Consider the following 26036-nt stretch of genomic DNA (forward strand, 5'->3'; position numbering starts at 1 on the left):
AGTACTAGATAAGTTAAAATGTTGATCTGATGAGACTGCAAGATAGAAATCACCAGTCATTACAATTCATCCTGACAGGGGAATGAAATGTCTGTAGCCTACAAAATATCACAGCAATCCATCAAATAGTTGTTAAGACATTTAACTTAAACAACACCTGTGATCCTTATAGTGACACTGAATAAAATGTACAAAATATTATGGCAATCCATCCAGTAGTTGTTGGGATATTTCAATCTGGATGAAGCAGTTGACCGACTGGATGACTTCCCTAGAGACATTCTATCTAAAAACGTCCATATGCCAATAATGCGGAACAACCTGCTTAGCAGTTCAGAAGCCCAGGGCAGTGGTTAAGACATGGAACAGTTCATTGTGCAGTGTACAGAATATAATATATGGAGCAGTCTGCAACCATACAGCCCTGATAAACTGAAGAAAAAAGTGCTGGTATAAAATGGAAAACAGAAGTAAGGGTGCCACCATGTGGACACGTTATGAAGTGCAGAACACTTCAACTTCTCTGACCAAAATAATCTATTTATGTGAATCTGCAAAAGAAAATTCACACAATAAAAACATATTTGTATTTGCACAATTTAATCAATTAGTTGTGTTTTTTAGCATGAATGACTTCTACGAATAAGATTGCTGAAAATGTCAGTGAGTAAAGAGGTGAGTAAAGAGGTAGTGCAGTTTCCTTAAACAGCATGTGGGATGCACAATGTTGTTATTTTAATGAATTCACAATTCATAATTCATCCTCTTTGACTGAATTTTGCATGTTATATATTATTTTTTATTGCATCCAAAAAAACACACATTCATATATATTTATATATAGTTTAATTAAACACAGCAGGACTCCAATGAAGAAGTAGAACCATCTCAAGGAGGATCAGAAGAAATGGACAGCATGTGAGTTAAATATGAGCGTCACAGCAAAGGGTCTGAATACTTATGACCATGTGTTATTTCTTGATATGTTTTTCTTTTTTAATAAATTTGCAAAAATTTCTACATTTCTGTTTTTTTCTGTCAAGATGGGGTGCTGGTGCTGAGTGTACATTAATTATAAATAAAATTAACTTTTTTGATTTTAGCAAATGGCTGCAATGAAACAAAGAGTGACAAATTTAAATGGGTCTGAATACTTTCCAGTTCTCACACATAAGCTTATCTTTTTAACATCTTGTGATATTATGATTTCCTTTCATTTTAAGATTTACGAGAACAAAAAAAAATGTAATTGCACATTAGGAACTGAGTGGCTACATCTGTGCACTGCCTTTAATTAATCACATCCAGAGAGCAATTGGCAAGAGTACAAAACAACACTTTATGTATGAGCTGCTGCTATTTTGTGAGTTTTCTTTTCCTTGGAATACTCTGTGTTGAGTGACAAAATGTGGTCCACAACTTAAGCCCAGTTTCTTTTTGTATTTTCTTAACATTTTGGCAAACTGGCACCACTAAAAAGTATGCTGAATAAGCTATCAGCAATTCCTGATTCTCCTTAATTAAATAACTAAGTTGTAATTTAATGCAGAAAAAGTTTAATTTAAAAACAGAATCCCCTTCTGATATATTTCCATAATCTGCTAAATAATTAACAAGTTATGTGACAAATGATACAACTTTCCATTATGTAAATGTCATCTTGGCTGCCAATGTTGTTAAAGGTCTCCTTATGAGGTCATAAGGAACAAGATTACCTCCCCTTTCTCTGCTTTGCCCGCCCAGAGAATTTGGCCCACCCATGAGAGAGAGAGAGAGAGATCATGGCTTTCAAACGAGCAAAGTGGCAGTTGGTCAAGGCCACACCCCCACCCTCCACCTCCCCCCTTCCCCCCCCAGCAGGATTGCTCCAGTGCTGCAGGAAATTCCGCAGGATGCATGTATTTTTTTGCCAATGTCCGGTACCTTCCGCTTTCTCTGAGTTGTAATTTTAAACACCGGTGGATTTATGAGGACTATGATTGACTGCTCCTCAGATCTCTGCAGGGTAAATTGAGACAGTTATCCGGCGACTCAAAACCGGGGTTGGAGGTAACAGAACAAAAAAAACTTATAGGCCTATATATTATAATAATATAATTTTTTTTCTCTGTAAACTGAGCTTCTGTCCAGATTTGCCCAGTTTGAGTGTGCCCGACAAATGTACCTGCTTCGTCGCCATCACAATCTCTCGCAGATTCAAGGTGCCCATCAGCTGTCTCGTCGTCATCTTCATCTCCTTCCCCGTGTGGGTCATCATCATCCCCACTAACGACAGGTGCATTAGCAGCGTTAATGGTAGGCGGACCCGACTGGCCAGCGTAAGCTATTTGAAAAAGTTGCCTCTCCTCCCTCTGTCCCTCTCCCCTCTCTGTCTTTACCTTGAAAATTTACCTCAAAATGATCGAAAATGCAAACACAAGATTTTTGTGGAACTTCAATGGGTAATAAAGACTAACAAGACAAATAACAACATAGAACAATACACAAACAGTAATACATTTTTTTCATTTAGGTGATTAATTTTTCATAGTGACACAGGAGGTGCCGGATCCAATAAAAAAGGTTCTGGATCCAACGTCGGAGGGGCCGGACATGTTCCGGCGTGTTCTGGCTCAAATTAAGCCCTGGAGACAGCTAGCTATGTCTAGACTATCTGTCAAATGTGAGTTTTCTCTCGCACGACTATTTTACAGCGGCTCCGTGTATTGTGATTGGTTTAAAAAAAATGCCAATAAACCAGAGCACGTTTTTCTCCCATCCCGGAATGCTGTGTGGACTAACCAGACCCTCCTCCGCTCCGCAGCGTATGGATGGTCTGGCAAAGCGCGACTAGCTTACTGCTAACTATTAAGTAGCTGCATGCTAACGCCAGATAGCTGTAATCTTGGCGCCAATTTTTGGTCATTTCTCCGCAATTTTGGGTCACATTACTGCTGGGACATGTCCGGTTGTGTAGTATTTGGTTTTAGAAGCCTTTATTTGTGATTTTTCACGGTACAAAGTCCTGCTAAGCTACTCTGTTTCAGTAGCTCCAGGTACTACTAGTGAAACAAAAACTGAGCTTTTTCGGAAGCGGGGCTTAAAGAGACGTGTGCTCCAATGGCCAGTATGAGAAAGATAAAGTGCTTTTTGAACATTAAAGTGTGAACATGTCCTAGTACAAACACAAAATACAAGTATGAAGCTGAATATGCTATATAATAGTTCCCCTTTAATCAAACAATCAACATCATTTGATTAGTTTACAAGGATTCTTTATTGTCCTAGGTTCCAATTTCTTGTCTTTCTCAACCAATTACAACATTCAGGGAAAAATGTAGCTTGAGTAACTGATCAACCGTCCTGGTTTCAGCCAGTCAGAGCTTGAGCCAGTAAAAATGTGTAATTTAGTTGCTTGACAGCCAGAGGACTCTTTTATGAATGAGTAAATAAATTTGTATTCAGCCAGCTTTTCCTGGAGATTGAGGTCCAATAGGTTTTTTTCTTCCCCTGGGCTGTTTCACATTCTCTCATAGTCAACCAGACACATTGTGTGCTTGGGCCTTAACGGGCCCATGCCACTGTTGCCACAAATCACAGCACTGCTCTGTTGGGGGCCTATGGATTCAGTCCGGTGCCTAACACACCGCAGTAAATCTATGAAGGGCATGAGGTGGGATTCATTTTCACGCTGATGATATGGCCAAGAGAAACGTCTCTAAACGTTACAACCAAACTAATAGGTCAACATTAACCAATCAATCAATCTAATGTTCTACGATTGAAAGTTTTAAATCTAATTAAAAGACCTACCTTTTTTCACTTGCTTTTAGAGTTTAGGTGCTTTTTTTCCATGCTTGTCTTTTATTTCCTTACACTGCTATTTAATCTATTGTTGATTTCTTAAGGGGGGGACAACCCTCAGATGGGGTAGGTCCTGACCCCCCTCCTCCACGACTATGATAGTAGGCTATTTACAACAATAAAATACAACTAGTGCAGAATAGTCTCTTTTCAAGATTCAAGATTAACTTTATTGTCCCACATCGTGGGAAATTTGTCTTGGCATACTGTACAATACCATACAATACTATGGTCCTGATGGTGTATAACAAACCCAACATGGTGTCATGCAATACATTAGTTAAACATTCTCAAAATAAATAAATAAAATAAATTTAAAAAGGAGAGATCACAAGTACAACAATTACAAATCTCCATCGTCATGCCGGCCTGTTCTGCCTTTTACTTCAGGCTATTTAGGAGCTTAATAGACACTGGGATACATTTGTGAGTTTTTGAAACGGTTAGGTCTGCAGCGAGGAACTCTGAACCTCCTACCGGATGGCAGCAGCTCATATTCTGCATACAGAATGTTTTTTTAAAATTCATATATTCTTAAATAGCAGCTGGTCCATGTGCTGCTAAATTTAAATAGGCTTCTTCTGTAAGTATTGCTGGGTAGTAAATGGATTACATGTGGCACAGTAAAACGCCCAAACCTATACAAATGACTGAGCATTTTGTCAACTTGTGGCAACCTATCATGTTGCTTTGTCGTTTATTTGTACATTGTAACAATAATTTTCATTTTAACTTTTCTTTTTTAAAGCCAAACTGTAATAGAAACGATTAACTTTCTTTAATGACGTTGTCGACTACAAGAGCCGCAGAAAAGACTGCCGTGACCCGGATTCGAACCGGGGTTGCTGCGGCCACAACGCAGAGTACTAACCTCTATACGATCACGGCGAGCTAGTCCTGGGACTACCGACGGACCTGATCCAGAGCAGCGTGCACTGAAAGGGGTAGGCCTACGTTGTCACTGTGTTATCGTGTTTAATGATTGTGCTGAACATAGTCGTTAAAAACCCATCCGTTTCCCCGGAATCAGTTGAGCATATTTGTTTGTTTGAAGATTTAATGTCCGACATATTCAACGTAGGTGAAGGGGGGAATTTATTTTTTATTTTTTTTTTTTTTGAATAACTACCCTACTGTAATACTTTATTTAAAAATCCTTCCGTTGTGTTGTTGGTGGCAGCAGCAGGTAAAAGTCTTCAAGTTAAAGATAACCTAATGTTGTGTTTGCACTGCATGTAGTTAAATAAGAAACTATAAAGTAAGAATGAAAAAAATAGCTAAAGTCTATCAGCAATTATTTCATCAGCAGTGCTGATTCAAGATACACTGGGTGGTAAAATGGTGACAAGATGGTATTTAGTGTTGGGATCAGAGCAATTATAATGATTGTCATGAACCAGCTCAAATTCAACACAAAAGAAGGGAGACCACCCAGAATTAAGGATTACATTAAAGACAGTTAATTTAACCCATAATAAATCTTACTGAATTTTTTTTTTTTTTAAATGCCGTATTATCAGTGGTGTAGTGAGTGCATGTGTGTAGATTAATAGTTTTTAAATGTACATCCGTATTATCAGTGGTGTAGTGAGTGCATGTGTGTAGATGAATGTGGAAAAAACCAAGCAAACAGAACTCAAAATACAGCCTAAACCAAAAACAAGAGAGAACCAGAACTCAATCTCCAGTCCCCCCTTGTGTTGTCCCCGGGTCAAATTTGACCCGTTTTCAAAGTTTTTTTATATCAGAAATATGGGTTTCTTTGAACCAAAATGCCCAAATATAGAATCAGAATCAGAATCAGAATCAGAATCAGAAAAGCTTTATTGCCAAGTAAATTTTTTACACATACAAGAAATTTGTTTTGGTGTCGTAGGTGCATGTCACACATTATCTAAAATAAGTTAAACAAACAGGTTAACAGAACAGACAATATAAGTATAAATATATAAATATATGTGTATATATACACACACATGATGTAATAAAATAAGAGTAACAATTGGATGCATGGATGTTCTTTGCAGGTAAAAATAATGATTACAGTCATTGAATTTTGGGTGTTTTATTCAATTTTTGTAACATTTAAAAAACATGTTTAAATGGTTTTAAAACAGTATCCTGACTAAACTTTGACATAAACCAGTCTGTGATCCACTCAACTTCCTTTGTTTTTAACTATTAGTCCAAATAATTAATAATTTCTGCCTTTTTAACTCAAAAAGTAGGTATAATGTAAAACAAATTAGGTTTATTGACCATGATTTTAAAACAAAACATTGAAAAAAGTGACAAAAACGTTTTAAAAAGTGTCAAAAGCATAAGAAAGAGCCAAAAATTTGGAAAAAAGCACCAAAAATTCAATTTCACTTTTGAACAAAAAGTTCATGGTCGAAGGAGAGACGAAAAAGTCAATCAGGCATATGTGAACCAGGTGTACCACACATCTGCCTCCCTCCTACCCAGCTCCCATGGGCCCCTCTCATGGGACAAAGTGGGAGGGGTCATCACATGATATTGTGATATAATATGATTTTTAAAAGTGAAGCTTCACACCAAAGCGATTCCACAATATCCAATATCACTGTGTGTGTGTGTGTTTGTGTGTGTGTGTGTGTGTGTGTGTGTGCCACCCATGATGTGCATTAATCTCACTACTCCTTGTTCGACATGATTTGGCATACAACCAAATACCTTTCTGTTCTTTAGTAGGAAAGTGGAACAAGCTGAAAAGATCATTCTTAAGTTTCACAGTGAATGCCATTCAAATAAAAATATTTCTCATTTTGTCAGACAGAAGAAGAAGAAGAAGAAGAAGAACATGAAGAAGAAGAAGACGTTCACTACAGCAGAAACTGCTGCTGAGGCAGCTGACCAATAGAGGGCGCCAGTGCAGCGCATTACCACCAACTAAGTTTCACCTCACTGAGTTAGAAAGCACTTTTAATTCAATTACATAATTATGCAAAATTAGAAAAAATATTGTTAAATGAGTTTTCACTTTTGAAGGTTTGAAACTAATCAACTTCGCTGTTAAAGTCTAGTATATGTTGATTAGTCAGTAACTGTACTGTACTGTACACGATGGACACTTTTCCCTATCATATAATCTGATACATTAAAATATCTGGTCTTTGGACAATAAGAAACAATATGGAAAAAAAACATACAGCAAGCAAAGTGTTTGCCATCTTCATTTACTGTAAAAATAGGCCTATTTAACAGTGATTAATATTACAAATTTACAAAGTAAGTGAAATATTACACTTTCAAATGATTTAGTTTAAATTAGTAATGCTGAAATTACTGAAACTGTTTCTTTTTTTCTAAGAAATACACCAACCATACACAACTAATTCTTTATGATAATCAATAAAACATAACCCGTACATACCCGTCTACTCTAATATCAAAACATATTGACTGTGCAACATATTAAAAGTTTGTATCATTTTTTTATCATTCATTATTCTTTGCCTTACTTCAATTTGGGGCTATAATCACACTCTAAGTTATGGAACTATGTTTCCCATAATGATTAGGTAGATGTAAACAGGATATTACATTTCCAGCTGTGGGCATTATTTTATTTTTTTCACATTTTGGCAAATTAGCACCATTAAAAAGTATGCTGAATAAGCTATCAGCAATTCCTGTTTGCAATGTACCCATGGGTATACAAACAACTATCACTGGAGAACTTTTGTTTTTGATATGACTTCGAAGCATATTTACGGACATTTATTCACTGAGCATCTTCTGTCCACCTCTCTCGATTATCCTAAATTAAATAACCAAGTTGTAATGTAAGGCGGAAAAAGTACAATTTTTAAAATGTCCCTACAGAACCCCCTTAAGATATATTTGCATAATCTGCTAAATAATTCCCAAATTATGTGACAAACAATACAACTTCCCACTATGTAAATGCTTTAATCAAAGAATCAACGTAATCAGATTCATTTACAAGGATTATTTTTTGTCCTAGGTTACAATTTCTTGTCTTTCTCAACCAATTACAACATGCAGGAAAAAAGTAGTTTAAGTAACTGATCAATAACAACCGTCCTGGTTCCAGCCAATCAGAGCTTGAGTCTGTCTAAACCCAGATTGTGTCTGTGCGGGCCGGGGCAGGAGCTGGCTGCTGGGGCTGATCGGACAGGGGCGGGCTGATCCTCCACAGTCCCGATGGAGCCCCGGGGCTTGGAGACAGTGAGGTCTGAGCTGGGTGTGACTGAGTGCATGTGCTCGTGGGGGTGCAGGTGTGTGTGGTTGTGATGCTGATGCCCAGTGTGCCCACTGTCTGCTTTGGCATGGACCTGCTCCTCCACAGTGGCAGCCTACAGGGGAAGAGAATAGAGACAGTAGTCATGTTTCCATCAACGTATTTTTATGTGCATTTTGAAGTATTTTTGTAATATTAATTTGAAAATGTTGATGGTAACGGTAAAATTCGCAAAAAAAACGTCCTCAAATTCGCAAAAAAGATTTTACGCTCGCTTGCCTTTTTCAAAAAAGTTAATGCGCAAAATAAGTTGTGACGTAGTGAACATGTAACTAAAGCCCAGGACACACCGGGCCGAAAATCGTCCGTTGGACAGTCTGGCGAGGTCAGTGACTCGAGTCTGTTCGGTGTGTCCTTCAGGCTGGGGGGCTGTCGGCCTTCATTTTAGCCGACCTGACATGTTTCAGTGAACTATTTTAGTACAATATGAGATTGTATTCTGAACGAGCCGCCATGACAGTCTGGCTTTGAATTTCCGGAGAAAACAAACCCATGTGACGCGTTCGTCCAATCAGCTGCCGGTTTTCATTTCTTGGGCAACAATACAGAGTAGCGTTTTTTGGACCTCGGGGACCCGACTGATCATTTCCACTGGCTTTTCTGCCGAGGGTCGGCCGTCTGTTTGGCGTGTACGGTTGTGCTTTTACATGACTATAGTCCAGGTATGGGGGAAAAGATCGGGATATGGGTCCCATCCAGTGCGGCGTACACTTGTGGCACAAGGTGCGTAGTGGAGTTGCGGTGCGCTATAGCCTGTGCCTCAGCCACTTCGGGTAAACTGACGAATTGGTTCAACAACTTGAATTGCATGGCCCTGCACACCGCGTAGACACAGTGGTGAACGGTTGTCTCGTTGACACCGCTGTGTCTCTGCCCCAACCCTGTATTCTGCACAGATGGCCAACTTGTACAATGTTACCTCTCTCTATTTAGCCCAAAAACTTCTAAACTCTTTGATTCAGCAGGCCGGTTTGCAATCTACAACCATGCGTAACGTCAACTTGTGACAAAACTACACTTTGCACAGTCCAGTTTATTTGCTCTAAACCAGTTGATGGAAATGCTTTTAATTCGCATTTCCTTCTTTTTTCATTTTTGCAACATTTAAAAAATTTGCTTAAAATTCACTTGACAATTAGATGGAAACATGACTAGTGCGTGGGCAAGTAAAGAAACATCATGAAAGCGGTGTAACTGAGAGTGGTAAGATATCAGGGTATTATAGATGCATAATAGATTAGCAGATGGATTAGAAGAATTCCTTTTTTGGTGCCCATTTAAAATGTTGAAGAGCAGATCTGAAGCAGGTACCTGAGGTTCGTAGATCTCACACTTTACATCTACAGGATTCCGTTTCTGAAATGAGCTGGCCTTTTTTCCGACAGGGAGTCTGATTTCAAACTGCTCCTCGTCGGTCATGTGTGAGCCCACACAGAAGCCTCTATGCTGAGATAAAAGAAATCAAAAATAGTTGAGCCGTGATATAACAACTTGGTGGCATCTTGTTTGGAGCCTGGAATGATTCAGCAATGGAGCGGAGTGGAACCAAGAGTAAGTACAGTAAAACATGTATTATAACACTGTTAATACGTGTGTGTGTATGTATGTGTGTGTGTGTGTGTGTGTGTGTGTGTCTGACTCACAGCAAACTGACAGTCCATAAGGGGGCAGTTACTCAGTTCACTGACATCTGTTTTCTTTGAACACACCGTCTCTAAAATAGTGAACTCTACAAAGTAGGATGGACCTACAACCCACTGACAAAGCACACAAATACATAATGCACACACACACACACACACACACACACACACACACACACACACACACACACACACACACACACACACACACACACACACACGTGTAAGTATTCAACACATCTGTGAACTACTTGCCAAAATAAAAGGATAAAATACATTTGAAAGTTTTAAATGTAGTTCAGTCAAGATTTAGGATATTATATACTTATACTATCTCACTATCTCACTCAGCTAGATATGACCAGATGTAATCAATGTACTGTAATAACAGCACTACACATATAAGATCAAAACTCATCTCTGTTGCTTTTCAAAGTAACTTGATTATTATTATTATTATTGTTATTATGATTATTAACCTGTGAACTGGCTTTCGTAATGTTCTCCAGAATAAAGTAGTTGGCCAGTTGGCTCTCTTCATTAAACCTCTGCAGGGAGAGATTGGCTGTCTCCTTGACGACGGGCTCGTTGAGGTTGTCAGCTGTGGGACAGTCCGGACACACATCCACCACTGCAGTGGCAGGAACTACACACAAGAATTAACAGGGTCAAAGGTCAACGGAAAGTGGCTGAAAATGTTTCTTTGAGGATTTGACCCAGGAACTTTGTCACAGGTACTCCTTCCCTAACCTCCATCCTGCAGTATGAACTCGTCAGCATCCCTCTCTTCCCTCTGACAGCATGTTTTATCCAGATGTGTTCTCCTTCACTTAGCCAAATTGTGGGAAAAAACGTCAAAAATAAAACTCTGCATAATCACTCATGGATGCCATGTTTACTTCCCTTAGGGAGGGACAGCGCATACATAGAGAAAGAGTCCAATGTAGGACAGCATTTCAATTTCACACCTCACTAACGTTTGCAAAAATCAATCGGCAAAGTGCCAACAAAACAGACATGCAACACTTTCTATCACAAAGATTTTGTTTTTTTGTGTTATTAAATGAATGCAAAAATCCCAAAGGAGTCTAAATGGCTCCATCGATCTACCTTCACGAAGTGCACAGGAGTAGCTTTGAAGTGTGACTTGAGAGCCAATGAAGGCAGATACCTCACACTCTCCATACACCTGAAAGACACAAACACATACATAATGTACATATGTATACATGAACATACAACCAAACTGATAGGTCAACATAGGTAAGACGTAAGCATTAAACAAAGCATAATTTCGGCATCCGTCTATAACCATATTCAAAAAGCAGATTGAGTTACAGCTTTGCCTTGGGTTGAAGTTAAAGGTCCCATGACATGAAAATTTCACTTTATGAGGTTTATTAACATTAATATGTGTTCCCCCAGCCTGCCTATGGTCCCCCAGTGGCTAGAAATGGCGATAGGTGTAAACCGAGCCCTGGGTATCCTGCTCTGCCTTTGAGAAAATGAAAGCTCAGATGGGCAAATCAGGAATCTTCTCCTTATGAGGTCATAAGGAGCAAGGTTACCTCCCCTTTCTCTGCTTTTCCCGCCCAGAGAATTTGGCCCACCCATGAGAGAGAGACATCATGGCTTTCAAACGAGCAAAGTGGCAGTTGGTCAAGGCCACACCCCCACCCTCCACCTTGCCCCCCCTCCTCCTCAATATCTACAGACACAGAAATGGCACATCCTAAGGAAAGCTCATTGTGGGACTGGCTCTAGTGGCTGTAATTCTGCACCAAGGCTGAATTTCGGGAAGGAGACTTCAGATACAGTATTAGGGGACCACTAAAGAGACTTCAGAGACAGTATTAGGGGACCACTAAGGTCTATATAAAAGCATACAAAGAGCACCATGTCATGGGACCTTTAAGTCTGTTGTAGTCTGGATCAATGGAAGTACATTTCCAGGATAAAGCCTGACATCTGGCAAGGGAGCCACACACCGGATATCAGGCCCCTTCTGCTCTCTGAGGCCCTCATGTACGTACATTTGCAAATGTAGCTTTATCAGCGCCATGGCCAACCCGCAGAAAGCGCACACTGATACTTAAGCTCACGTCGTATTTACCAAACCTGCAGTTCATCGGGTAATCAGCGCCTTTCTCCGCCCACTATACCATAAATTACGCTGTAGCAAAGCGTGCTATGATACGGCTGAGTGCAGACTGCAATATTCCCACTGCTGATGCTACGACTGTTTGAAATGATCCTGATGCCAATATTTGTAATGTACTGTAGCGAGTAGTTTTACAACTGCTTAATCTGTAACACTTAATGATTTCGTGTTCACTCCACTGAAAAAGTGTGATCCTTGTGGCAAAAATCTTTTCAGCTCGTCTCCTTGGCCTATGTCTTCGTCTTGTTTGGATTACTGCTGCCATTTCACCAGGAGGCACATGCGAGGAAACCCGCTTCCAGGTTTACACCTGCTTTTAAGAGGCGGAGAATTTTCACCGCAAAATAAAGGCGCGCTTTCACGGGAGGTTTTTGTACAGACCGCGGAATACATAATTAGGCGCACTTTATGCTTCCCCTCCCATCTCTTTATGGGAAACTCCTACTTTCCCCTTGACCCTCCCATGAATGATTATGCATGACATGGAAAAGCACAATTTGCCATTTTCAGTTACCGCGACAGGCAGTCTGCGCTTTTACCTCAGTGCGGCCTGTTTATACATACCTCGCCATGCTTTTACGCACACGTTGCGAAACAAATACGCCTGAGGTCTCCAAATCTCTTTGCTACGGAAAACAACAACAACAACCTTTGAGCTACCTAGCTACACACTGAAAATGGCAAATTTCAAAGAAGATTTGGATCGTGCAACAAGGCAGCCCTGCTTGGTTCTTTCGGTGAATGATTGTAAAGATTTACAAAGAATATGTTTACAGCATTTAATATCTAACTGGGACGTTTTGGGACCGGTTGGTGAGGATTGCTGTGGACGCTGTACACACGGAGATACACTGGTAAGAGCTAATGACGTTTAACCGTGTATCAGCTAATTTAAATAGCTCACGGTATTGTATTGTGTGTTAACTTCGTTTAATGTTGTATGTGGCGTTTTCTTTTGAGGTGCAAATGTTCTGCCAAACCAACTTCCTTACCGAGACTATTATGCAGAGGCACCATTGCTGCATCTAGAGCCTAGCGCCGCCCAAGATGATTGTGCTTGCAAACAACCCAGAGCGTTTTTTTTTCTCCAATCCCAAAATATGTGTGTGGTGTAGCCAGACTTTACTCCAGAGCATCATGGAGATAGGTCTGGCAATGCGAGACTCGCTCGACGCGAGTGTATTTGCTAGTTTAAGACCGACGCAGTTGTCAATTTCCTGTCCAGCGCCCACGTCGTTTAAATAGCAAATACACCTGCGCCTATCTTTGCGCCCATGGGCGCGCTGGTCTTACAGGGAGGTGTGATCAGGTGCATTCTTGGCGTATTGCTATCTTGAGGCAGCGGGAAAGCGATTGCACCATTGACCAACAAAAACCTGGTCTAAAGTCAATAACGCAGCATTTCATTGTTTTTTTTAACAGCGCATTAGTAAAATGCGCCTGGGCTTATGCACAGCGCACACACACTATGCTTGTTACACACACACAAGGAAGCGCAGCAGCACACAAACATACAAAAGATTACAAACAAAATATTACGATGCAAATCCGCCATCATAATAGCAATGCGCCAAGGTCCAAACGCACCTGGCTTTTAAAGGGAATGGGAGATGACAGTCTGATTGGTTTATTGCATGTCATGCCCAAAACACACCTATGAATTAATGAAGACACTAAGTACAACGCTTTTGAACCATGCGCCCGACGCACGGACCCTTTTTTCATCCGTCAAACTAGCAGAAGTGGATTTGGACACGCCCTAAACGCACCTGCGCCAGGCGCTTCACGCCGTGCGCTTAGATCATTAAAATAGGGCCCTAAGTCTGTTGTGGCCCACCAAATAAAGTACTCATTGTGTTGATCTTGAAGAGAGAAGATACATCACCATGTGGCACTTACTGGAACACCACCGATATCTCTGACTTCACATTGTTTCCATGGTTTCCTGCTGGTGATGTGGCATCTGGTCTCCATCACATCAATGGTCAGTTTGTAGAGTGAACCACCTTTCTCCTGAACACACATTCACACACTTTAATGTTTCTTTTCTTTTTTACTGTTTTTTAATGGATCTGCAAACAAGGCTTTGCAAACAAGTCTTTCTGCAAATACTGTTTTGCGTCTTTTAAAGTGCTCATATTAGGCTTTTTCCCTTTCCTTTATTGTGTTATATATCTTTTTTTGTGCATGTTATAGGTTTACAAAGTGAAAAAGCCTAAAGTCCACCCCAAAGGGACTTACCATCTCCAAAAAGCTCTATTGTAGTCCAGCCTTTACTTCTGTTATAATGTGCCTGCTCTATCTAACACACGTAAGGGCTGCAGCAATGTGCAGTACAACAAAAATATGGTGTTTTTTGAAAATTAAACCATGTTAACTTATTCTGATATAACCTCTAAATACAATTATGAACCCTGAAAATTAGCAGAATATGAGCACTTTAAGATGCAAGATGGTGGCGAACCCTGTTCTTGCCTGTGTGTGTGTGTGTGTGTGTGTGTGTGTGTGTGTTGTGTGTGTGTGTGTGTTGGTGTGTGTGTGAGTGTTCGCCCTCACCTTTTCAGGAGTGTGAGAGAGGTCGTACAGTCTGTTGAGGCTCAGGATGTATCCGTCTGTCCGGTCCTGGTTGATCTGCTCCAGGGCCTCTTCTGCCACCCTCACCGCCTCAGGGCTACCGCAGCCTGGACGGTCCGGCCCGGCTCTTCCCTCCTGCTGCAGCAAAGCCAGACATAGAACCAGCAGGTACACACTCATCCTCTAACACACACAGACACACACAAACGCACACTAACACGCAGATTGGGCCAAATAAAAACCCTAATTTACCTAATGGAATCACTAAAGCCTATACTGGTGGATAATTTAACATTTAGACTAAATTTTGCAAGACCTGTAATCCTGCTTTTTCCAGACAGGTTTTGGACAGACACATGTGAGGCCGATGCTGGACTTTCCCCTCTTGAGCAAACAGTTGCTATCTGCTGCTCCGTAGGCCAATGGCTGCCTCGGACTGTCTGGTCATAGTGCACTGGGGAAAGGGATCAATGAATTCAATCAAAGATAAGCTCATGGAATACAGTACATCTAATTGCATTTCTTTAATGAGATCAACTATCATGAACATTAACTAGCATCAACAAATTCCATTGTTCAAAGTACACTGTGAAACGTTTGCAGCTTGTTCCTCAGTATGTCAGTTACAAAATAATTATAAGTCATGGTGAAAAGAAGGATCAAAATTTAGAAATTTTGCAAGTGGCTACTGCAGCATAAACCAATTCTCCACTGCCCATTTGTATGTTAAACATCTTCCAAACTACCCTCTTCTTTCGGTGCTAGCGCAGGTAGCTGTTTACTTTTGTCAAACTTAACTGCTTACATTGAGTGCAAATGACAAATTCAAACAGCTAACCGCACTACCAACAAATGCAACCAGCGAATGTGCCAACAGCTGTGGAGCCATTTATAAGCGAGGCCAGGCTAAAACTTACATGAGGGTATTGTTCAGTGTTTTTCCCCATGTGATACATCATCATAGGCCAAATAATATTTTTGTGTCACCTAATCTTTCATTCATTCAGACAACAGTGTCCGAGCATTAAGCTTACAAATAAAAACAAAATTCTTTTCATTTTATACAACCCTCAAAGTTTAGATAAGTGTCTTTTGACATGTTTTGGCTTTCTTTTTTAGTTGTTGCAAAATATAGAATATAAAAGAGCATAGGGAAGAACAGCAGAGTAGTGAACTATGCTGCGGGGGTGGCTTAAGAATTTTCTTGGGACGTTTTGATACTTCTTTTAAGTCTCTTTTGGAGTATTTCTTCAAAAGACAAAATAAAAGCTTTTGTACAATTATTGTGATTGGCCACTGTATTTTATTTATTTAATGATGTTACTTGTAAGTAAACTTGAAAGCCTCATGTGATCTCATCTGATCATAAAAAAAAGCATGTCCAATTATATTAGTACTCAAGTTCCATTCCTGTACATTATATTGGGATTACTTTTTCTTTGGCCTACAGTATATACAACTTTCAATTACAAAATGTGTTGTGAGTTATGCGTGGGTTGTGGTTGGTTGTGTGTACAGTAAGAGCTACAGAACACAGATAAGAGCTGTTTGCTAAGTGTGCTACGAAATGTCCACAGAGATAATGTCTACAGAGTGGGTGAGTGTAGTTTTGACTGTTATGTTCTAGAGCTACTAGTGTTGTCTTTGCTTTGTGAAAGCTGCAGAAAGTTAACAATTATTTTTGCCTCTGAGATTATGTTTGTCAAAAGGAGCTCATAAATTACTTTGGGCACCCAATTGGCACCATATTTCAGTGACTCGTTCCTTTAATATTCCACACAATTTTCATACGTTTTGCCAAAATCTTCAGAATCAGAATCATTTATTTGTCATTGTAAAACATTGTCATAAAGAAATGTAAGTGCTACTCCTTCTGGTGCCTACTAGTATACATTCATGCACATGCCATACCCTTCCACAAACCATACCCTCACATACACATAATGGGACAGGTGCTTCTAGTGCATAGTAGTATACATGCCTATCTTTTTTTTTTTTTTTAAAGATCACAGTACTGGAAAAGTGCAAAACAGGCAAGATAATCATTCAGCATGATGGAGTCCTATTTCTGTAATTGAATGTTTAGTGATGGCTGTGGAGAAAAAGCTGTCTGTGAACCTGGATGTGCGGGTTCTGACAGACCTGTAACGCCTTCCTGAGGGGACGAACTCAAAGTGTTCGTGGCCCCTGGGTGAGAGGAGTGATTATGTTTTTTGCTCTGCTGAGGTAGCGGGATGAGGCGATGCTGTCAAGCGTGGGCAGTGAGCAGCCAATTATCTTTTCTGCAGACTTCATGACCCTTTGCAGTGATTTTTTCTGCATCAACAGTGCAGCTTGCATACAACACTGTGATGCAGTATGTCGATATGCTCTCTATATCAGAGCGATAAAAGGCCAATCTTCCAAATAGGCTTGGCCTAATGCATGTGTACAGCCATCATTGTTTAACACATTACCATTGCATAACCAAATGTCAAATCAGTGTTATCCTGTTATCCTATCCTGCAATTTGATATGATGCTACACAAACATGATACATTTAAATGGAATATATTAGTGGCCATGAGCCTAATTCACTTGACTTTTTGCCAATTCATCCATATATATATCTATCTATATATATATATATATATATATATATATATATATATATATACATATATATATATATATATATATATATATATATCTATATATATATACATATACATATATATCTATATATATATATATCTATATATACATATACATATATATCTATATATATCTATCTATATACATATAAACATATATATATATATATATATATATATATATATATATATATATATATATATATATATATATATATATATATATATATAGATATGCATGATTTACTAGGATTCTGATGCAGATAAAAACATTTTCTATTACACTATTTAAATAACACATTTAGAGGATATTGTGGCCTGGGGAGTTCTGCAAATCACAATCGAGTCTAAGGTCAGACCAGCAGATTTGAATGAATATGTTTGAATATAATTTAGAATGAAAAGATGGCCTGGTAACTGTTTTAAAATCATTACTAAGGTGATGTACATTAGGTACGCATATTTATGGATATTATCAGGTAAAAGGCAAGTGCATTGAATCAACACAACCTTTGTCTTGATCAACACAAAAAACACTGGATCAGTATTTGTTGTCATCATTTATTATTTTGTGCAGCCAAACGCAAATTACATACCAACAGAAAACGTTCTCGTCAGCTTTTGTTTGTGCAGTCACTCAATATGACGTTCCATCCTGTTGAAGATGGTTCCTCTGTGTGAACGTGTCCATATGGTGGCCAGTTTCTGGAGTTTTATTTGTGTCTCTGAGGACTGTTAAAAGGAAATTACCACTTTAGTAGTCTTATTATCTTTTTATTTACCATTTCCCACCAAAATGAGAAACAACCGGTGTTTTAATGTGAATGTAGTGCCTTTTTATGCACTGTGCCTTTATTGCACATGTGTCAAACTCAAGGCGCGGGCCAAATCCAGCCCCTTGTAGATTTAGATCCGGCCCGTAGATCAATTTGGGTTCACAATACATTTTGGCCCACCTAGTTGTGCGCCAAACCAAAAACACAGGAAAGTGTTTTTTTTCAACTGCAATTACGTGACATTCAAAGCAGAATATGGCAGATTTGCCGACTCAGAAATTCCCCCAGAAGGAACTCCTTTGATGACTTTTGTAGGGCTTTGTGTCAACAAAAAATGCGACAAAAAGCGTACACTACAAAAATGTCGGGAAAAAGCAACAAATTTACAAAAAGGTGACAAATGTCTGAGAAAGCCACAAAAACGTCAGAACAAAAACAACAAAAATGAGGAAAAAAGCTACCAAAATGTTAAAAAAAGTGACACGCAGTAATAAAAGCACGTCAATAAACTCTCCATGTCTGGCCCTTGGTGTGACTCTCTTTTTCCAGTGTGGCCCTTAGTGAAAATGAGTTTGACACCCCTGCTTTATTGGATGGTTGAATTTGAGCTGGATTAATAAAGTCTATCTTATCTACCATATCTTATCTCATCTCGAAGTGATTAGAGACGGGAATGGTTACGTGTATTGTGCTTATATTAAACCAGCATGTTGCCCAAGAATGACCCAGGGAAGGCGTCAAGGTGTGTTACAATGTCTGTCAGTATGTCTGAAGCAAATGTGTCAAATATTTCCCCCGTCTTTACTTCAGTCTGTGTGAGTTTTAGTTTTTAACCCTTGTGTTGCCTTCCCGTCGACCATGCAACTTTTTAGTTTTTCTGGGTCAATGAAATAAAAACCTTTTTTCCCAACGTTTTGGTCACTTTTTTTTGGATGTTTTTGTTGATTTTTTTTGGATGTTTTTGTTGATTTTTTTTATTTTTGTTGACATTTTTAAAGCTTTTTCCAATATTTTGGTCACTTTTTTCAACGTTCTTGTATCAGTTCTGTTTTTAGATGCTATATAATTGAATAAAACACTCAAATTCAATGAAAATAGTGAACTGATCATTTATTTGACCTGTGAGGAGCGTTGTATGGAACCATCCACGTTACTTATTTTTTGACAATTTGGTTGAAAGAAAACGCACATTTCTGATATAGAAACTTTTAGAAAATGGGTCAAATTTGACCCGAGGACAACAGGAGGGTTAAGGATCCATTCAGTTCCCAAGTGAGTTCCCACTGGGCCCTCCTTATGCAGCTGGCTTGAACCTGGGGTCCTCGGCGAAGACTTGCTCCACCAGGGTGGTTCCCGCTGGCGCCGGGGCGCACTGGGCTGACACTGTGGTGGGGAAGGCCTGGATGTTGGGCTCCGTCTGTCCGGGGATCTGGGGGTCGGGCTTGAGGGGCAGGGTGACTCCTGTGTCTCCGTGGGAGTCATTGGGGAAGGAAGGCAGGGTCGTGGGCTGGTCCATGGCGGGCAGCGTCTTCACCGTGCCCTTTGGGTGGTCGTGCGGCGTGGTCTCGTGCTCGTGCTCGTGGTGATGGTGGTGGTGCTCGTGCTCGTGCAGGTGACCGTGCTTGTGGTCGTGATCCAGAGCCAACTCGTGGTCGTGCTCGTGCGTGTGCGTGGCGTCGCCGTGCTTGTAGTCGTGGTGCTGGTTGGGGAAGTCGCCGCTGTGGTTGTGTGCCTTGGCGTGGTGAGTGTGCACGTGATCGTGGCCGTGGCCGTGGTCGTGGGAGTGGGCGTGCGCGTGCCTGTGGCCGCTGGCGGCGTCGTGGTCGTGCGTGTGGTGGTGGTCGCTGCCGTCGGCGTGCTGCTGGGTGGTGTCGTGGTGGCCGTGGCTCTTGGTGTGGTCGTGCACGTGGTCGTGTGTGTGCGCGTCGTCGGTGGCGTGTGCGTGGTCGTGGGCGTGGCTGTGTGCGTGTGTGTCATTGTGGCTGTGGTCAGTCTCTCCGCCCAGCAGGTGGTGTTTCTTCTCTTTCTCAGCAGCCTGGAGAACACAGAAGGATTACACTAGTGATGTGTGGTACATCAAAATGGCATTCTGGTGTGGTTTGCTAGCTGCACGGGGGCCGACAGGAAGGCCCTACGGAGAGTCATTAAAACTGCACAGGGGCATCATAAACACACAACTACCCCCCCCTAGAAGACATTTACAGGGATCGATGTTTGCGTCGGGCCAAATTCATCACACAGGACTCCTCCCACCCAGCCAATCACCTTTTCACCCTGCCGCCCTCTGGGAAGGAATACAGGTCCACGAAGGCCCGCACATCCAGACTTATGAACAGCTTTTACCCATGTGCCATAAAAGAACTGAGCACCAACAAATACTGGTGCAATGGCATTCTTTCTGCAAATACAAGTGTGCAATATCTGACTTTTTTTTTATTATTATTGTATTTAAAATATTTATTGTTTTTTTTCTGTGTCTTTTGCCTTTATAAGGGTACTGTCATTTTATTTGTGTACCACTGAGGGTGAGTTGCAGAAAAATGTCGTTGGACAGCTGCTGTCCAATGACAATAAAACATATTCTATTCTAAGTTGTGAATGACAATTCTTGTTTATCACAACTTGGATCTTATTTTTGTAGGTTTGGCCAATGTGTCTATATAAAAACATTATCACTAAAACAGTTGCTTAGATCATCACTTTAAACAAGTCAGACAGTGCAAGACAACCTAAATGATAAAGTTATTGCCCCCAGATATCAGCAATTACTTTGATATGTTGCGTTATGTTAGAAATGATTGCCAAAATGAACTAAGTTTTTAATAAATCTGAATTGAATTCTTATCCATTTAAAGAAAAAGAATAATGCATGTGTGCTTTAAAAAAAAAAAACTTTTATTACAGAAAGTAGAAAATAGAATAAGTAAATCAAAGTGACACTGTGTTTTGTCATGAGTCTTACCTCAGGCTCATAGATCTCACAGTCTACGCTGATATTAGCATCATCAGTGGGAGAGTAGTAGAGGGATGCCTTACAGAAGCCCTTGTGCTGAGGAGAGAAGAACAAGAAAAGAAAAGTAAGAGAAGAAAGAGCTGATTACGCCTGAGGCTTTACTAGAGTTTATTCGGTAAACAAACTGAATTTCAGAGTACACATTTGCTACGATAAACCTGCTGACTGGTACAAGACCAAAACAACGAACAACAAAGCTATGGGCAAAAAAAGGGAGGTTACAGGCTTAAAAACTCAAATTATCCGAATTTATTAAGTTGATAAAATGTTCAAAGGTGAAATAACAAGTTTTCATGACTCACAGCGAACTCGCACTCCATGAGGGGGCACTTATCAGCTGCTCCTGCGCTCCTGGCGCAGGTGGTCTCCTGGATGGTGTACTCTGCATTGTAGTACATCTTCATGGCCATCTGGATACATATACACAGAATTATTTTTTTAACAAAGGAAAAGGCATAACAAAATGATATTTTTGGTCAGCAGTTGGTCAAGGAGCTTGTGAGTGAGCTAGAGAGCTTCGGAGGAGGTTGGAGCACACAACTGTCAAACATAAATTGGCATTTCAAAGGGGTATAGGTCACATGTCAGGATTGAGAGGAAAGCTGTGTATTTAGTCATATTTTGGTAAATATATTACTTTTTATAACTTAGTAAGCATTTGGATTAATCACAGAGAAGTGGATTGGTCTGCAGTAGGGGTTTGATGCTAATTTTATAGTGGAAACTTACTTAAAAGGAGAAATCCTGCGCAAAATGAACCTAGGGGTTAATAACACATGGTTACCGAGTCGACCGTTCTCTGGGATTTGTTTTCATGCTAATCGAATGTGACCAGTTTTAGCGCAAACCGCTAATTAGCTTATAACGCTAGTCGTCGGGGCACGCGAAAGTAAAAAGAAATCGCTATTTCTATAACGCTAACAAGGCTGAAAATAGCACCACACTTCCACGGTAGCATAATGAGGGTCGCGTGTCCCCGACGACTAGCGTCATAAGCTAATTAGCAGTTTGATAAACATGAAAACATATCCCAGAGAACGGTCGACTCGGTACCCATGTGTTATTAACCACAGGTTCATTTTGCGCCGGATTTGTCCATTAAACTGACAAAAATGCAATCTGGACCACAGAACAAACAGTTTTGTTACATGTGGGAAACGTACCCCGGCTGTGGCGCGGTTGACTTTGAGCAGAGCGAAACGATTGGACAACCCGTTCTCATTGTTGAACTTCTCCAGCGAGAGAGTCACAGTCTTCTGAACCTCAGCGTTGTCATGGGACAGATAAGCCGGACAGTCTGGACAAGTCGCAGCCACCCTAGCTGCAGGAACTGAGCAGAGAGAAAATCACTAAACATCACAAAGATTGTTTCAAAATCTCATTCTCATTTCACCACATTCTGAGTCTTAGAAAGAAAAAAATCTGGCATATATTGAATTTATTAAGAGTCAAATAAGTCCAACTGAACTGAAAAGAACGGTTTCACCAAATATATACATAGTGAGTGTGAAACTAGATGTCTTATTTACTTATTTCATGAGTTCTTGTACTTGCTTTAATCTTTGTACTTTTTACCTGGTGTGACAACACAGTCGTATTTGTAGAGACGCACCACCCTGTGCACCTTACTGATGTAGATAGCAGCTTTGCACTGGCCATATACCTGCAAAGACCAATTCAATAATAAGCACATACAATAGTTTAGTGTGCTGCACAAACTATTACTACTACTAAAGTATAATGCGTGTTATATTAATACAGTGAGACGTGTTGATTTAAGATTTGACAAAATAATCTTTGTTGGAAAAAAAGGCTGCAACAGTATACACTATGTGCGTGAATGTGTTTATCAGTATGTACGCATGCTAGAGTGTGTGTGTACGTGGGTTTTCTTACCGGTGTGTCATGGGTGGGACGAGGCTCACAGGTCTTCCAGTCCTTCCTGCTGAGAACACTGCAGTTGGTCTCCAAAACATCCAGAGTCAGGTAGAAAACTATGGCGTTCTCTCCCTGTGACACACACACACACACACACACACACACACACACACACACACACACACACACACACACACACACACACACACACACACACACACAGACGCGCACAGAGAGCACATAATGAGAAGAACATCCTAATGGAAATGATCTTCCACTGGATAGGATAAACTGTCATCGTGTAATGGTTTAAATGACTGATGATGATAAATAAAGGCCGAAAAAAGTTTTCTGGCTGTTACCCCTCCAATAATCCTTGGTATCTCCTGATCCTTCACAAAAATCAAAACAGATCTGTCTTCTACACAGCAGTCACATCCATCATTCATCTTTGGCTTAAATGTCTGACGTCTAAATAGTTATTACACTCATAATTAACTCTTAATGAATTTTGAAAAAACTCAATTTACATATTTTTATCATCCGAGACTTTTAATGAGGACTAAGGTCATCAGATTTAGGGATCACTTGCCAGATGAGCTCTGGTAAACTGAATCCTGATTCATAATTTGCACCTTAAATCATTTTCTTTTAATCATCTCTTGTGAATTTTACTTGCCTGAGCCTCGTATGCATTGTTAATTATAATAAGAGCAATCACTTTGCAGGTTGGAAGAATGTTGGAGGAACAATCCCCCTTTTATTTGGATAATTTTGGCCTTCATACTTTTTTTTTTATAATATAATAATATAATAATCTTTTACTTGTCAGTTTACATGCAGACATAATATATTTAGAAACAAACTTTCCACATGTCCTCTTTTAACCACAGTAATCCCTTCAATTCTAAGTGAAAACAAGATTAAACATTACTCTATTACCCAACGTACAGAGCTATCTCCTGGTTCAACTTTAATCAATCATGCACTTTACAATAAAATAGAAAAAGACATTTTATATACGATCAACTTTGATTTCTCTCACAAATAATTGATAGATAATTGGTCTAAACTGGGGAATTATTTAATGGAATCTATTATCTGTTATCTGTTTCTTCGCAGTGTCTTCAGATCACAGCAAAGAAATGTAAAGTGCTTTTACAGATATGGATTGTACCCCCTGTTGGAAAAATAAGTAGCCTGATAATCAAACTCTTTCTTTCTTTGGACTCACATGTTTCATCGTGTGGACGTTGGACAGGCGCTGCAGGGCGAAGATGTAGCCCTCGTGCCGGTCCTCGTTGATCTTGGTCAGAGCAAGTCCTGCGGCTCCCTTGGCCGACGCGTCCTCACACGAGCCCTGCTCAATGCCGTTTTGCTCCACCGGTGCACCGTGGACGTGCACGCACCCCAACGCCAACAACAGCGACAGCAGCACACAGTGCTTCATGGTAAAGGCCTGGGATGTCTCTGCCTCTGTCTCTCTCAAACACACACTGGCTGGTCGAAAAGGTGCCCAGAGAGGGATGAGGTTACCTTTTATGTCCTGCTCCTGTTTACTGTAAACACACACACACACACACACACACACACACACACACACACACACACACACACACACACACACACACACACACACACACACACACACACACAGCCCATTCCCAGTAAACCATTGAACCCCAACCCCTCCCAAAACAAATAGTCATATCTTGGAATGCTGCATCAGTTGATCTATCTGCCAACCAATCAGCTACTGTGAGGACTTGCACAATGGAGCTTATCAGTTGGGAGATAATCGGCCCTGCAGTCATACTCTCTTCTCTGGGATCAATAGGGACAGACAGTGGGCTGGAAGTCACTTGATCGAAAAGTTAAAGAATGTAAACTAATCAAACTAGTAGTGTATTTACAATTCAACTGAAACACTGCTCATTCTGCAGCTAGCTCCTATTTACATAAGCTGACTAGTATCAGGTCACAGTTGCCATCATTAACAAATGACACCTCTGGGGCATGTACGCCTTGATTATATCAAAGTATCACAGGCCAATCACAGTCCTTGTGGTCTCCACATGGTATCTCAGTAGGTGACGTAGCACTGACGTTTAATTCCAACTTAGAGGAGGCGTCTGTAGTTAGCTATGAACCCCCCTTTATTCTACAAGACATCATATGATACATGCATAGACTAGAATAGCATAGAATACCAATCTGAGCCTGTCAATGGCAAAAACAGCACTTTAAGTGGACGTACATTGACGGTGTGCATTTGCCCTATAAGATTACATTGCAGCCCGGTTCGCGGCTGCAGGTTACAGCGTTCTCGCTCAATACTGGACCAGTTTCAAAGATTTTTGTTCAAATTAGTCACTTAGACACAAGGGCAAGTAGGAAATATGGTCCAGGTTTAAAAACTACTGAAATGACCCTAAACCAAAATCAAGTTTTTGGTCCTCACACACCAACAGTTGTAGACAGTCATTGTAAAACAACTGATTGCACGGCAGTTGTCTAAGATTCTCCTGAACGCTGTAGTCTTCTTCTTTGCACACAGGACACACTGAACCAGCACCTGCACAAGCCTAGTGAAGGGGAAGAGATGTTACTTTGATGTCGATTCAAGCATTGCCGTGATAGTGAAACATCTGACCTTTGTCTTAACAAAATACACAATCCATGGAATCTAAAACTAAAAATCAATATTTCTTGTGCAGCTGCTGTGTTGCAACGTCTATGAAGTAGGCCACACTTACGTAATAAGACAATTATTACATTATATGAGTAAAACTCATTTGAAAAACTTGAAAGTAAAACACACTTTGTTCCAAGATGTTTGTGCAAACCAAAAGTCAACGGGCACCAACCTTTTTCAAAGTTTCTGGTACAAAATGGTGTTTTGGTACAAAACAAATATGACCGTTTTAGCAGAATATACAGAAATACAACTCTAAATATTTGAGCTTATGCAAGTTTGAATGTATGCTGAGTGTCACTTTGATGAAATGTACAAATTCAAATTAAAGCAAATGACTGTTACAGTTCCTCTACATGTCTTTCAAGGTGGAAAAACACATTTGCCACTTTAATTTGCAGGAATGGTGTTAATTGCATTGATTTGTGAGACTGATTAGTCAGAGGATGCAAGAGTAGATGGGGTACAGTAATGACTTCTAGGGCATTGACACAGACCATTACTGGAATTCAGTAAACCGCTTCAGATGACAGAA

The 26036-nt window shown here is 40.2% G+C and overlaps 2 protein-coding genes and 1 non-coding gene across 3 annotated transcripts; all 3 read right to left on the bottom strand.

Annotated features, from left to right (window-relative positions):
- Positions 1–4659: 4659 nt before the first annotated feature.
- Positions 4660–4731, bottom strand: trnah-gug. The gene has a single exon. It is a non-coding gene; the product is annotated as a tRNA-His (tRNA).
- A 1444-nt stretch (positions 4732–6175) lies between these two features.
- Positions 6176–14883, bottom strand: si:ch211-284e20.8 (uncharacterized protein LOC563738 homolog). The gene is made up of 7 exons (XM_039811810.1): positions 14489–14883; positions 13832–13945; positions 10882–10960; positions 10251–10417; positions 9772–9885; positions 9440–9574; positions 6176–8183 (listed from the first exon to the last, which is right to left on the bottom strand). Exons 1-7 carry the CDS (start codon positions 14684–14686, stop codon positions 7926–7928), a joined length of 1065 nt encoding a protein of 354 aa, XP_039667744.1. The 5' UTR covers positions 14687–14883; the 3' UTR covers positions 6176–7925.
- Positions 14884–19094: 4211 nt separating this feature from the next.
- fetub (fetuin B) lies at positions 19095–24333 on the bottom strand. Its single transcript, XM_039811809.1, has 7 exons — positions 24041–24333; positions 22825–22938; positions 22504–22591; positions 22092–22258; positions 21231–21338; positions 20878–20964; positions 19095–19950 (listed from the first exon to the last, which is right to left on the bottom strand). Exons 1-7 carry the CDS (start codon positions 24254–24256, stop codon positions 19210–19212), a joined length of 1521 nt encoding a protein of 506 aa, XP_039667743.1. The 5' UTR covers positions 24257–24333; the 3' UTR covers positions 19095–19209.
- Positions 24334–26036: the final 1703 nt, after the last annotated feature.

The sequence above is a fragment of the Perca fluviatilis genome, chromosome 9 (genome assembly GCF_010015445.1).
Source record: "Perca fluviatilis chromosome 9, GENO_Pfluv_1.0, whole genome shotgun sequence".
Taxonomy (NCBI): domain Eukaryota; kingdom Metazoa; phylum Chordata; class Actinopteri; order Perciformes; family Percidae; genus Perca; species Perca fluviatilis.

What these genes read in the sequence shown, in the direction of transcription:
- si:ch211-284e20.8 (XM_039811810.1), bottom strand. Translation starts at nt 14,686, where the DNA reads ATGAGTGTGTACCTGCTGGTTCTATGTCTGGCTTTGCTGCAGCAGGAG. An exon ending in CTCCTGTGCACTTCGTGAAG is followed by an intron (nt 10,418 to 10,881) that starts GTAGATCGATGG and finishes TCTTGTGTGTAG; the next exon opens with TTCCTGCCACTGCAGTGGTG. An exon ending in TTACGAAAGCCAGTTCACAG is followed by an intron (nt 9,886 to 10,250) that starts GTTAATAATCAT and finishes GTGCTTTGTCAG; the next exon opens with TGGGTTGTAGGTCCATCCTA.
- fetub (XM_039811809.1), bottom strand. Translation starts at nt 24,256, where the DNA reads ATGAAGCACTGTGTGCTGCTGTCGCTGTTGTTGGCGTTGGGGTGCGTG. An exon ending in CGACTGTGTTGTCACACCAG is followed by an intron (nt 22,259 to 22,503) that starts GTAAAAAGTACA and finishes CTCTCTGCTCAG; the next exon opens with TTCCTGCAGCTAGGGTGGCT. An exon ending in TCAACCGCGCCACAGCCGGG is followed by an intron (nt 21,339 to 22,091) that starts GTACGTTTCCCA and finishes ATATGTATCCAG; the next exon opens with ATGGCCATGAAGATGTACTA.